Source organism: Mytilus galloprovincialis, chromosome 2 (genome assembly GCF_965363235.1).
Source record: "Mytilus galloprovincialis chromosome 2, xbMytGall1.hap1.1, whole genome shotgun sequence".
Taxonomy (NCBI): domain Eukaryota; kingdom Metazoa; phylum Mollusca; class Bivalvia; order Mytilida; family Mytilidae; genus Mytilus; species Mytilus galloprovincialis.
This window is the reverse complement of record NC_134839.1, coordinates 40,473,622-40,487,484: the sequence shown is the minus strand read 5'-3', so window position 1 is coordinate 40,487,484 and position 13,863 is coordinate 40,473,622. Positions and strand designations below refer to the sequence as shown.

General features: G+C 34.8%; 1 protein-coding gene across 4 annotated transcripts in view; it reads right to left on the bottom strand.

The window, feature by feature from the left end:
- LOC143063595 (choline transporter-like protein 2) overlaps positions 1-11,095 on the bottom strand; it is a 61,356-nt gene extending 50,261 nt beyond the window's left edge. Inside the window, exon 1 of one of the 4 annotated variants that reach the window (XM_076235811.1) lies at positions 10,892-11,095. In XM_076235811.1, coding sequence (XP_076091926.1) covers positions 10,892-10,937 — 46 coding nt within the window. In that variant the 5' untranslated portion in view covers positions 10,938-11,095. The remainder of the gene's footprint in view (positions 1-10,891) is intronic. The other 3 variants (XM_076235812.1, XM_076235813.1, XM_076235814.1) reach the window with 3 other exon arrangements.
- Between the last annotated feature and the right edge of the window lie 2,768 nt (positions 11,096-13,863).

The following is a 13,863-nucleotide window of genomic DNA, read 5'->3' as shown; positions in this document are numbered from 1 at the left end:
TGTGTTCATGTCTGGTGGTAACAATGTGTTCTTAGAGATGAAATTACCCTATTAGCGCGCATGTACCCGTTCCAGCGCTCGGTTTATACCCTGTTACCTATTCGTTACCTATTCGTTACCTATTCGCTTATAATACATTTTTTTATACGTTTCACCTGTTATAAAGGATTTTCAATTATGTCCAGGTCTCAGACGGTAACAATGTGTTCTTATAGATGAAATGACCCCATTAGAGCGCATGTACCCGTTCCTGCGCTCGGTAAATAACCTGTTACCTATTCGTTACCTATTCGCTTTTAATGCGCGGGGTATACGCTGCAACTTGAAATAAATCGTGTTTTAATTGTGTTCATGTCTGGTGGTAACAATGTGTTCTTGAGATGAAATGACCCCATAAGAGCGCATGTACCCGTTCCAGCGCTCGGTAAATAACCTGTTACCTATTCGTTACCTATTCGTTACCTACTGCATATAATACATTTTTTTATACGTTTCAACTGTTAGAAAAGGATTTTCAATTATGTCCATGTCTCAGGTGGTAACAATGTGTTCTTAGAGATGAAATCACCCTATTAGCGCTCATGTACCCGTTCCACCAGAGACATGAACACAATTAAAAAACGATTTATTTCAAGGTGCAACGTATACCTCGTGCATTCAAAGCAAATAAGGAACGAATAAGAAGCAGGGTATTAACTGAGCGCTGGAACGAGTACATATGCGCTAATAGGGGTATTTCATCTAAAAGAACACATTATTACCACCAGAGATATGAACTGAATTAAAAATCCTTTTCTAAAAGATGCAACGTACAACAAACGTAATATAAGTGAATAGGTAACGAATAGGTAACAGGGTATTTATCGAGCGCTGGAACGGGTACATGCACGCTAATAGGGTCATTTCATCTCTAAGAACACATTGTTACCACCAGAGACATGGAGACAATTAAAAATCCTTTTCTAAAAGGTGCAACATACAACAAAAGTATTATAAGTGAATAGGTAACGAATAGGTAACGAATAAGTAACAGGGTATTCACCGAGCGCTGGAACGGGAACATGCGCGCTAATAGGGTAATTTCATCTCTAAGAACACATTGTTACCACAAGAGACATGGAGACAATTAAAAATCCTTTTCTAAAAGGTGCAACATACAACAAACGTATTATAAGTGAATAGGTAACGAATAGGTAACAAATAGGTAATAGGGTATTAAACGAGCGCTGGAACGGGTTCATGCGCTCTAATAGGGTCATTTCATCTCTAAGAACACATTGTTACCACCAGAGACATGAACACAATTAAAAAACGATTTATTTCAAGGTGCAACGTATACCTCGTGCATTCAAAGCAAATAAGGAACGAATAAGAAGCGCTGGAACGAGTACATACGCGCTAATAGGGGTATTTAATCTAAAAGAACACATTATTACCACCAGAGATATGAACTGAATTAAAAATCCTTTTCTAAAAGGTGCAACGAACAACAAACATATTATAAGTGAATAGGTAACGAATAGGTAACAGGGCATTTATCGAGCGCTGGAACGGGTACATGCGCGCCAATAGGATCATTTCATCTCTAAGAACACATTGTTACCACCAGAGACACGGACACCATTGAAAATCCTTTTCTGAAAGGTGCAACGTACAACAAACGTATTATAAGTGAATAGGTAACGAATAGGTAACAGGGTATTAACCGAGCGCTGGAACGGGTACATGCGCGCTAATAGGGTAATTTCATCTCTAAGAACACATTGTTACCACAACAGACATGGAGACAATTAAAAATCCTTTTCTAAAAGGTGCAACATACAACAAACGTATTATACGTGAATAGGTAACGAATAGGTAACAGGGTATTAAGCGAGCGCTGGAACGGGTTCATGCGCTCTACTAGGGTCATTTCATCTCTAAGAACACATTGTTACCACCATAGACATGAACACAATTAAAACACGATTTATTTCAAGTTGCAGCGTATACCCCGCGCATTAAAAGCGAATAGGTAACGAATAGGTAACAAGATTATTTACCGAGCACTGGAACGGGTACATGAGCGCTAATAGGGTCATTTCATCTCTAAGAACACATTGTTACCACCTGAGACATGGACATAATTGAAAATCCTTTTCTAACAGGTGAAACGTATAAAAAAATGTATTATAAACGAATAGGTAACGAATAGGTAACGAATGGATAACAGGGTATTAACCGAGCGCTGGAACGGGTACATGCGCGCTAATAGGGTCATTTCATCTCTAAGAACACATTCTTACCACCAGAGACCTGAACACAATTAAAAAACGATTTATTTCAAGGTGCACCGTATACCCCGCTCATTAAAAGCGAATAGGTAACGAATAGGTAACAGGTTATTTACCGAGCGCTGGAACGGGTACATGCGCGCTAATAGGGTAATTTCATCTCTAAGAACACATTGTTACCACCAGACATGAACACAATTAAAAAACGATTTATTTCAAGGTGCACCGTATACCCCGCGCATTAAAAACGAATAGGTAACGAATAGGTAACAGGTTATTTACTGAGCGCTGGAACGGGTACATGCGCTCTAATGGGGTCATTTCATCTCTAAGAACACATTGTTACCACCTGAGACATGAACACAATTAAAACACGATTTATTTCAAGTTGCAGCGTATACCCCGCGCATTAAAAGCGAATAGGTAACGAATAGGTAACAGGTTATTTACCGAGCGCACGAACGGGTACATGCGCTCTAATGGGGTCATTTCATCTATAAGAACACATTGTTACCGTCTGAGACCTGGACATAATTGAAAATCCTTTTCTAACAGATGAAACGTATAAAAAAATGTATTATAAGCGAATAGGTAACGAATAGGTAACGAATAGGTAACAGGGTATTAACCGAGCGCTGGAACGGGTACATGAGCGCTAATAGGGTAATTTCATCTCTAAGAACACATTGTTACCACCAGATATGAACACAATTAAAAAACGATTTATTCCAAGGTGCACCGTATACCCCGAGCATTAAAAGCGAATAGGTAACGAATAGGTAACAGGTTATTAACCGAGCGCTGGAACGGGTACATGCGCTCTAATGGGGTCATTTCATCTCTAAGAACACATTGTTACCGTCTGAGACCTGGACATAATTGAAAATCCTTTTCTAACAGGTGCAACGTATAAAAAAATGTATTATAAGCGAATAGGTAACGAATAGGTAACAGGGTATTAACCGAGCGCTGGAACGGGTACATGCGCGCTAATAGGTTAATTTCATCTCTAAGAACACATTCTTACCACCAGAGACCTGAACACAATTAAAAAAAACGATTTATTTCAAGGTGCACCGTATACCCCGCGCATTAAAAGCGAATAGGTAACGAATAGGTAACAGGTTATTTACCGAGCGCTGGAACGGGTACATGCGCTCTAATGGGGTCATTTCATCTCTAAGAACACATTGTTACCGTCTGAGACCTGGACATAATTGAAAATCCTTTTCTAACAGGTGAAACGTATAAAAAAATGTATTATAAGCGAATAGGTAACGAATAGGTAACGAATAGGTAACAGGGTATTAACCGAGCACTGGAACGGGTACATGCGCGCTAATAGGGTAATTTCATCTCTAAGAACACATTGTTACCACCAGACATGAACACAATTAAAAAACAATTTATTTCAAGGTGCACCGTATACCCCGCGCATTAAAATTGAATAGGTAACGAATAGGTAACTGGTTATTTACCGAGCGCTGGAACGGGTACATGCGCTCTAATGGGGTCATTTTATCTCTAAGAACACATTGTTACCACCTGAGACATGAACACAATTAAAACACGATTTATTTCAAGTTGCAGCGTATACCATGCGCATTAAAGGCGAATAGGTAACGAATAGGTAACAAGATTATTTACCGAGCACTGGAACGGGTACATGAGCGCTAATAGGGTAATTTCATCTCTAAGAACACATTGTTACCACCTGAGACATGAACACAATTAAAACACGATTTATTTCAAGTTGCAGCGTATACCCCGCGCATTAAAAGCGAATAGGTAACGAATAGGTAACGAATGGGTAACAGGGTATTAACCGAGCGCTGGAACGGGTACATGCGCGCTAATAGGGTGATTTCATCTCTAAGAACACATTCTTACCACCAGAGACCTGAACACAATTAAAAAACGATTTATTTCAAGGTGCACCGTATACCCCGCTCATTAAAAGCGAATAGGTAACGAATAGGTAACAGGTTATTTACCGAGCGCTGGAACGGGTACATGCGCGCTAATAGGGTAATTTCATCTCTAAGAACACATTGTTACCACCAGACATGAACACAATTAAAAAACGATTTATTTCAAGGTGCACCGTATACCCCGCGCATTAAAAGCGAATAGGTAACGAATAGGTAACAGGTTATTAACCGAGCGCTGGAACGGGTACATGCGCTCTAATGGGGTCATTTCATCTCTAAGAACACATTGTTACCGTCTGAGACCTGGACATAATTAAAAATCCTTTTCTAACAGGTGCAACGTATAAAAAAATGTATTATAAGCGAATAGGTAACGAATAGGTAACAGGGTATTAACCGAGCGCTGGAACGGGTACATGCGCGCTAATAGGGTAATTTCATCTCTAAGAACACATTCTTACCACCAGAGACCTGAACACAATTAAAAAACGATTTATTTCAAGGTGCACCGTATACCCCGCTCATTAAAAGCGAATAGGTAACGAATAGGTAACAGGTTATTTACCGAGCGCTGGAACGGGTACATGCGCTCTAATGGGGTCATTTCATCTCTAAGAACACATTGTTACCACCTGAGACATGAACACAATTAAAACACGATTTATTTCAAGTTGCAGCGTATACCCCGCGCATTAAAAGCGAATAGGTAACGAATAGGTAACAAGATTATTTACCGAGCACTGGAACGGGTACATGAGCGCTAATAGGGTCATTTCATCTCTAAGAACACATTGTTACCACCTGAGACATGGACATAATTGAAAATCCTTTTCTAACAGATGAAACGTATAAAAAAATGTATTATAAGCGAATAGGTAACGAATAGGTAACGAATGGATAACAGGGTATTAACCGAGCGCTGGAACGGGTACATGCGCGCTAATAGGGTAATTTCATCTCTAAGAACACATTCTTACCACCAGAGACCTGAACACAATTAAAAAACGATTTATTTCAAGGTGCACCGTATACCCAGCGCATTAAAAGCGAATAGGTAACGAATAGGTAACAGGTTATTTACCGAGCGCTGGAACGGGTACATGCGCTCTAATGGGGTCATTTCATCTCTAAGAACACATTGTTACCGTCTGAGACCTGGACATAATTGAAAATCTTTTTCTAACAGGTGAAACGTATAGAAAAATGTATTATAAGCGAATAGGTAACGAATAGGTAACGAATAGGTAACAGGGTATTAACCGAGCGCTGGAACGGGTACATGCGCGCTAATAGGGTCATTTCATCTCTAAGAACACATTCTTACCACCAGAGACCTGAACACAATTAAAAAACGATTTATTTCAAGGTGCACCGTATACCCCGCGCATTAAAAGCGAATAAGTAACGAATAGGTAACAGGTTATTTACCGAGCGCTGGAACGGGTACATGCGCTCTAATGGGGTCATTTCATCTCTAAGAACACATTGTTACCATCAGAGATATGAATTTAAATGAAAATCCTTTTCGAAAAGGTGCAACGTACAACAAACGTACTATAAGTGAATAGGTAACGAATAGGTAACAGGGTATTAACCGATCGCTGGAACGAGTACATATGCGCTTATAGGGGCATTTCATCTATAAGAACACATTATTACCACCAGAGATATGAACACAATTGGAAATCCTTTTCTAAAAGGTGCAACGTACAAAAAACTTTTTAAAAGCGAATTAGTAACGAATATTTAACAGGGTATTATCCGACCGCTGGAACGGATACAAATGCACTTATAGAGTTATATCACCTCTAAGAGCCCAAATCTTTCACCAGAGACAACAAAACAATTGAAAATCATGTTTTAAAAGGTGCAACGTAAGATACACGTATTATAAGCGAATTATAAGCGAGTGATGGAACGAATTAAACAAGGTAATAACATGCTCCGAAACGATGTACACCCTGCTTACATGTTTAACTCTACCTCATTATGTAAGTATGTGCCTGTCCCTAGACAAGAGCCTGAAATGAAGTAGTTATCGTTTGTTTTTGTGTTACATATTTCCGTTTATTTTTTTGTATATGAAATACGGCCGTCAGTTTTGTTGTTTGAATTGTATGAGGTTGTCATGTCTGGGCCTTTTATAGGTGACTACACGGTTTGGGCTATGCTCATTGTTGAAGGCCGTACAGTGAACTATAGTTGATAATTTCTGTGTCATTTTGGTCTAATGTGGAGTGTTGTCTCATTGGTAATCATACCACATCTTCGTTTTTACGCAAGCGCTAACACGGTGATTTCCTCCCGTCGAACCAAGATCCATCTTCAAACATACGGACATAAAGCAGTTAAAAGGTAGAACGTATAAAAAACAAGTAAGGAACAAATGCGTATCGAACATGAAGTAAAAGGATCGGTTGAGCACAAACACATATAAATAGGTCATAAAAAGATCATTTTACCTCAACCAATTCAGAACTATTACCATATGTAAGACTATTAACAACTAGATTTGTAATTGCTAGCAATAACGGAAGGCACCCCTTCCCCCTATTACCAGGTGAGCGACAGCCATTTTGACAATTCCAAAGTCAAAGAGAGCATCTACAGATGTCTAGTAACATTTTTGCAAAGTTTCATTAAGTTTGAACATTTTGAATTTTTGATATTTTTGCTGTTTCCATGGTTACGGCGGCCATTTTGAAAATTCTAACTTCAAAATCCAACTCTGCCTATGCCAGTTACCATTCCTGTAAAGTTTCATCCAGTTTGCGGAAAATTCTTATTTTTGAAATTTTTGACCTTTTTGCATTGTTTCCATGGTAACAAGACCTAGTTTGGAAATTCCAACTCCAATGTTGCTCATCATTACTGTGAAGTTTCATGAAGTTTTGAGCATTTTGAGAATTTTGAAAATTTTGGTGTAGTTTCCATGGCAACATAGTAGTTCCAATGATCGCCAAAATCATCCAACACCTGTATATAGTGGGCACCTACATTGTTTTAAAATATGATGATTCTGAGTTGAAGCATATCCAAACAGTTCACCAAAAACCAAAAGCTCATTTTTTTCACAATTGTGCCGTTTCCATGGTAACGACAGCCATATTAAACTATTCCATGCCATAATTAAAAAGGGGGAAGGATATTAAAAATCAAATAAGTAACGAATAGGTAACGAATAGGGAATAGGGAATAGGTAACGAATAGGTAACGAATAGGGAATAGGGAATAGGTAACGAATAGGCAACGAATAGGGAATAGGGAATAGGTAACGAATAGGTAACGAATAGGGAATAGGGAATAGGTAACGAATAGGTAACGAATAGGGAATAGGGAATAGGTAACGAATAGGCAACGAATAGGGAATAGGGAATAGGTAACGAATAGGGAATAGGGAATAGGTAACCAACTTGACGCCCATACCAATTATGTGGTTTTCAAAAACTTGTATATATATTTTCATTCTGGGTAGAGAAAGATTATTTGTCAACTTTTATTGTTGTATCGAAAATTCCCTTTAAAAAAATATTTTCAAAGTTTGTAAAAATAAACCATCATCGATGCATTGTCTAAGATAGCAATTCATAATGTTCAATATTTTTGTCAGATCTTTCTAATAAACCCATCATCAAGTAATTCTGGCACATATTTTCTTCCTTTATTTTGTTTTTGGTAACACGAACGTACAATATATATCACCATATTAAGTTCTATCCTGTTACCTTTCATGTCTATCATGTTACAAGTCTTATCTATCCTATTACCAATTGATATTAACATTGTATTTCAATTGTGAAGATAAAGCAAAAACTTTGTAACTTTTAAATGAGTTTCAATAAACAAACATTTCATTTTTCAGTGAGAACTCATTTTATTAATATATGAAATTATAACTTTTTGAAGACGTTCTGGTCAAAAATTGTCTATCCTGGTACTGCCACCATTAATAATAATGATTATGACAATTACAGGATTGACATAACAGGATAGACATAAATATCTGAAAACTATATTATGCAACAATCCTGCTGTGTTTAAATTTTTGGATTCTTTATGCTTTGGAAATCACCACTGAATTACAAACTCCTGTCGGGACATATTCATGAGGAGAAACAATTTAATGGTTGAAATAGTATCGGTAACAATATATATATATAGACTACCGGTAGACATGCATTCATATGGTACATATAAGGGTCGTTTTCAAAAAATGTCGAATTTTCAGTACACCCATGCTAACTTTTTTATTTCTAATGGAAATTTCAGTTGTAATGGTTTCAATGAAAGCTTGTCAGATTTGTGATTCAGAACATTAATAATAAACACACCTTACATCTATTTTGATAAGATTAAACTGCATTTAAGACCCATTTTGGGGGTATTTGTCTGCGTACAGTGTCAGAAAATCACATTTCAAATGATTTTTTTGCGATTTTCTGATCGGCTTGATATCTGCAAAAGGGACTTTTTAAGAACGTTAAATATTACTTTAACGAAAAATCGTAGCTTCTATATCATTGTATGTAACATATTATCTACAAACTAAATCGAATCTGCGTACAGGAGGTTCATGTCTTTCCTGTTACCGCTACTTAAATCAGCCGTTAAATTATTCTCCCTATGAATATTGAATCAGTCAGTGTTGATCTCAAAAGTACAAAGTAATCTTTACATTTAAAACGCCTCTTTTCTTGAACGACAGTGTAGAGAAAAGAAATTTCAAGACATTTAGTGAAAAAAATATTGCGTACTTTTTTTCATGTCTATGCTGTTACCACCAATTTTGATTAAATACACCAACAGTATACTTGTAAAAAGTGCAATAACGTGTTGGAAACCAAATTCACAATAGAAAAACATAATCACTTCACCAAAGGGAGTAGTTATTTCACAACAGCAATCAAAAACGAAGAAATTTGTCTATCCTGTTATGTCTATCCTGTTACTACGGTTGCTATGGTTACAGTAACAGGATAGACAATTGTAGACAAAAACGACGTTAATTTTTTTATCTTAACATATAGGTGCAAAACGAATGAAATATTTCGTTGTTTGAAGTCATCTTAAGGTTATAACGTCTTAATCTTCCCAATTAAGCATTCGCAGGTGCAATACTGATATCGGTAACAGGATAGACAAAAAGGTAACAGGATAGACTTTTATGTAGTAATATATCAGAAACGTACGTTCCTGTTACCAATGAAATATAGAGAAAAGTAAACTAACTTATGAGGGATTTACTTGATGTTGGGTTTATTTGAAAGGGTGAAAAAATGCTGGACAATATAAATTGCTATCTTAGACTTGCATTACTGGTGGTAATTTTTACAACCTTTGAAAACCAATTTTTAGAGGCATTTTTCAGTACAACCTGGAAAATTGGCAAATAATCTATCATATTACAGAATGAATATATATAGAAGTTTATTCTCTTGAAAACCATCTAATTGTCTACGTAAAACAAGCTTAACATTTTATCTAAACCTTTTCTTAATAACCCAAAATTTCTTTTGAAAATGGTAACAGGATAGACAAAATAATGTACCACCGATCAAAAAATGTTTCAACATATTCTTGTGTGACATCATTAAGATTGCATCTTTTAATATGTTGTTCTTAAAGTACTGTTTGTTTTGATTTGCTTATGTAGAGGGTTGTTTGAATAAGTAACTTTTAATATTTTTTTCAATTTCAAAATTCGACATTTTTTGAAAATGACCCATAAACCAAATGCATTTACATGACGATTGTAAAAAAAAAAAAGGCATAGAGTTATAAAAAATCTGTGATCTCAGTGTCTTAGTTGTTTAAGAGTTATCATAAAAATTCTAAAATAGTTCATTTTGCATTTTCAAGGCAATCAAAATAAAGGGGGAAAAAATCATTGGGAAATTTGTTACCTTGATGTACCATATACTGACTATAAGCAATTGATAAGACTAAAACTACTGTATAAAATAAGAAAATAAATGGCTCAAAATCATATTTTTAATCTTATCAAAATATATCTAAATTATGTTGCTTACTGATGTTTAAACTCCTAGCTAAATTGTAAACTTTCCATTTAAACACTTATATTATATATAACAACAGCTTTTTCCATTAAAAAAAACAGCATATTGCACGGTCATAATCAGTTTTAATTGTTATGGATATCTCAGGTGAAAGCTATGGTTTTCTTAAAAAGGTTTTGCATGGTTACAATGTTAACCAGTACATTGTACAGTCATCTAAATAATTTTAAAACGAATAAATATATGATTGAAAATAGCCTTGGTAAAAATATATAATGTATAAGGGTGATTCCTCTATTTCACTATGTAGGTATTTTTTGGTGTGTTGTTATTTTTTATTAATTGCCAAAATTTAGTTGACTATCACAGTGACTGTGTTATCACAAAGCATGGCATGTAAAAATTGTTGAAACATATCATGTATATGCAAATGAACCGGCACTTGAGTGTAATTTGAATTGTAACATGCATAATATTCCTGTTACATTCAAATTCTCTACAAATCTATAGACTGCACTTTTAAATCATAACATAGTATGGCATACACTCTGCACACATTTTTTCATCGGATTTCTGCCAGTGACATGAATTCTCTGGAGTTTTATTTTAAATGTCCAGGGTTATTCCCCTTCTTATATTTTTACATATATAGCTTTATTTATAAACAAACCTTGTTTTTCCTTCTTTCCTTCTTCTTCGTCAGCAACTTTAGCCATACTCTTAACGTTAATATCCTAAATTAGAGAAAAAAATCCTCGGAATATAAGTCCTTGTTTTTCTACCTGTCAAATTAAAATCACCTGTGTCACGTGATCAAGCTTTCATGCTTTCTCATTAGCAACAATGAAAACAACGTGTTAGGAAGGGAATAAACATACTATTAATTAAACTATTATTGATTAAATCAAAGAATTATATTTTTTTGACACTTTATCCAAATTTATGCTCATTTGCTAATTGATTTGAAAGCGAAAAATCTGTCAATCATAATTCGCAATGCATCATCTGTATACAAAAAATATCACGTTCTGTCTAAAAATAAATTGTGGAAATTCTATACACTTTGGTGTATGATAAGGAAGTAAAATGCATCACTTGAACTTTATCTCAGTTTTAGGCGTTTAAATATTCTCTGATACAGCATATGTATCATTAATTAATTTATTTGCACTACATGCATGCACAAACTAATTTACTTAAAGATATTATATATTAATTGTCACAATGATATGTGGGTCTGTATTGTGTATGGGCCGATCATTTATATGTATTCTTTAATCCTTATGCCATTTTTCTCGTCTATATATAATTTGCCCATTCAATGATTCTCTTTTTTCATGAAGTATTTGTCTCTCAGAAGATTCTCAGAAGTCTTTGATCAGTCTTTTAATTTATATCTTTCGATCATAATTTTCTATTTTTTACACACAGACACTTATAATTGCCTTTACAAAAATAATATTCATATGATACCTTACTTTGAAAGCTCACGTTTGAAGGTTTATATGATTTTTGTTTTGTTTCATAGACAAGTCCTTAATAGGTTTGCGTAAAAAAACAAAACCAATTAACAACACCCAGACCCTCATGTATGGTAAAACTAACTTAAACAAATCCCACAATTAAAGCTTGTATCTTGACTTCTAAATGACAAAAAAAAACTTATTCATATTACACACAGGTTTAGTTTTAATTTACATATTAGTCAATATATTTTTTTGTGTTTTAAATTTGCACTTGGATTTCCAGGAATTTAAGAATTCTTCTTAGATATTATCCAGTCATTTAGAGAGAGGGATGTTAAACTGTTTTACATCAATATGAGATAAAGTAGTCGTGTGATTTAGATATGCAAGATGAACACGATTATATAATCAATGGTTTATATATAAAATGTCACCGACTTTGAACAAAACATTTTGCTCCATGAGTGCTTTAAAGTACTAAAGTTGGACCTGAATATATGCTAATGCCATGCAGATCAGGTTTCTTAATTATTTTTTTAAAGAAGAAATTACATATGTATCGGATAACAGACAAATACTAATGAAAACTGGGAGTTTTTAAATTGAGTTATGCATTAATGCACATGTTCGAATTTCAAACCATAGAACAGCGGGGCGAATAACATATCATTACTTTCATTAGAAATGGCATTCGCTTTAATGTTCTACGTACCGGTACCTCTACATGAAAATATCCTATAATTATGATAGATAATTTTTTTTTTATAAAATTGTTTAAAAAGTATAATTGAAATATATGATGCAGAACAAACTACATTCGAGATTAACTTATTAAATTTCGAACGCTGACAGGTTATACTGTAAAGCTAGGAACAGTATACTAGTTTATGTAGTTTCAGTCAGGCGAACGGGACTCAACGATCTATACACTCACTTAAACTTACAATTTAGTCTGAACAGTGCCAAAAAAAAAGGGCAACTAAATGACAGAACAAATTAAAAATAAATCTAGCTTATACACGGCCGACACTCGGCTAACCGAGAGATTGGTCGGTTAATCTATATTGAGTATGCGGCTATATGGGAGATTGGTCTGTTAATCGGGTTGGTTATACGTCTGTTAAGAGTAAAACGCACTATTTAATGTTAAACTCTATTAAATATAAAGATTTTTGGCATATTATAAGAACCAAATCAAAAAAAGAAAACTGTCTGACAAAATGATATCTATCATAGAACATTTTCCACTTGTAAAAACATTTCATAGTCTACGCAGTTTTCAGTAAAATCAAAAGGCGTCGCGCAAGTATGTAGTATTTATGCTTATACGCATATATAGCATTTCTTTTTAATAAAAGTCGGAACAAACAATTTTAGATATCATTTAAAGGAAACAAAATAGTACTTTGGTTCTAAAACATAAATTTACATTGGTAAATATTTCATAATTGTAATAAAAAGTGAATATTACCACATTTTAGTGAAAATTATGGGAATAAAGTCTGTTAATGGGTTGGACAATTGAAATTGTGTCAGTTAAGAGTAATTTAGCCACAGTTATTTTTGCTACCTTTTTGTTTTCCTATATAGAAAAAGTTAAGAATGAGATCTTCCTGAGTAATTCGCAAACCTTTTCCGTTATAATGCAAACCTTTGCGATAAAACGCAGACCTTTGCGTTACATAACGCAAACCTTTGCGAAATAACGCAAACCTCAAATATCTTGATTTCAATTGTTCATTAAGTTTTGTAAAAAATGTCCGTCTGTCATTCATTTCGGTTGTGATTTACTAGTGAGAGCATTTTTATTTTGACTTTCTTTGTATTTAATTGAAGGGTGTGTCACTTCAATATAGTGTGATATGAATTGGCCGCTGGAATACGCATGAATTTATTATTAACGTTTTCAATCAGCCTCAATTTTTGTGTCTGTTCAAAGTAGCACGTTCTCAAATCCGACTGAAAGTGTCTTTCTAATTACACTGACACAGGGTACATATAACGTGTTGTCATTCTCATATGCACATGATATTTGTCACTGGACGTTTAACCCTAATTCGTAAGCATCGTCCAATTGGTTCTTTATTTCTATTACTTAATCATATGTTGTTTACAAATCATTCTCAAGTATACGTAGTAAATGGAAATGAGCGAATGCAGCTACATTTGGTCATCT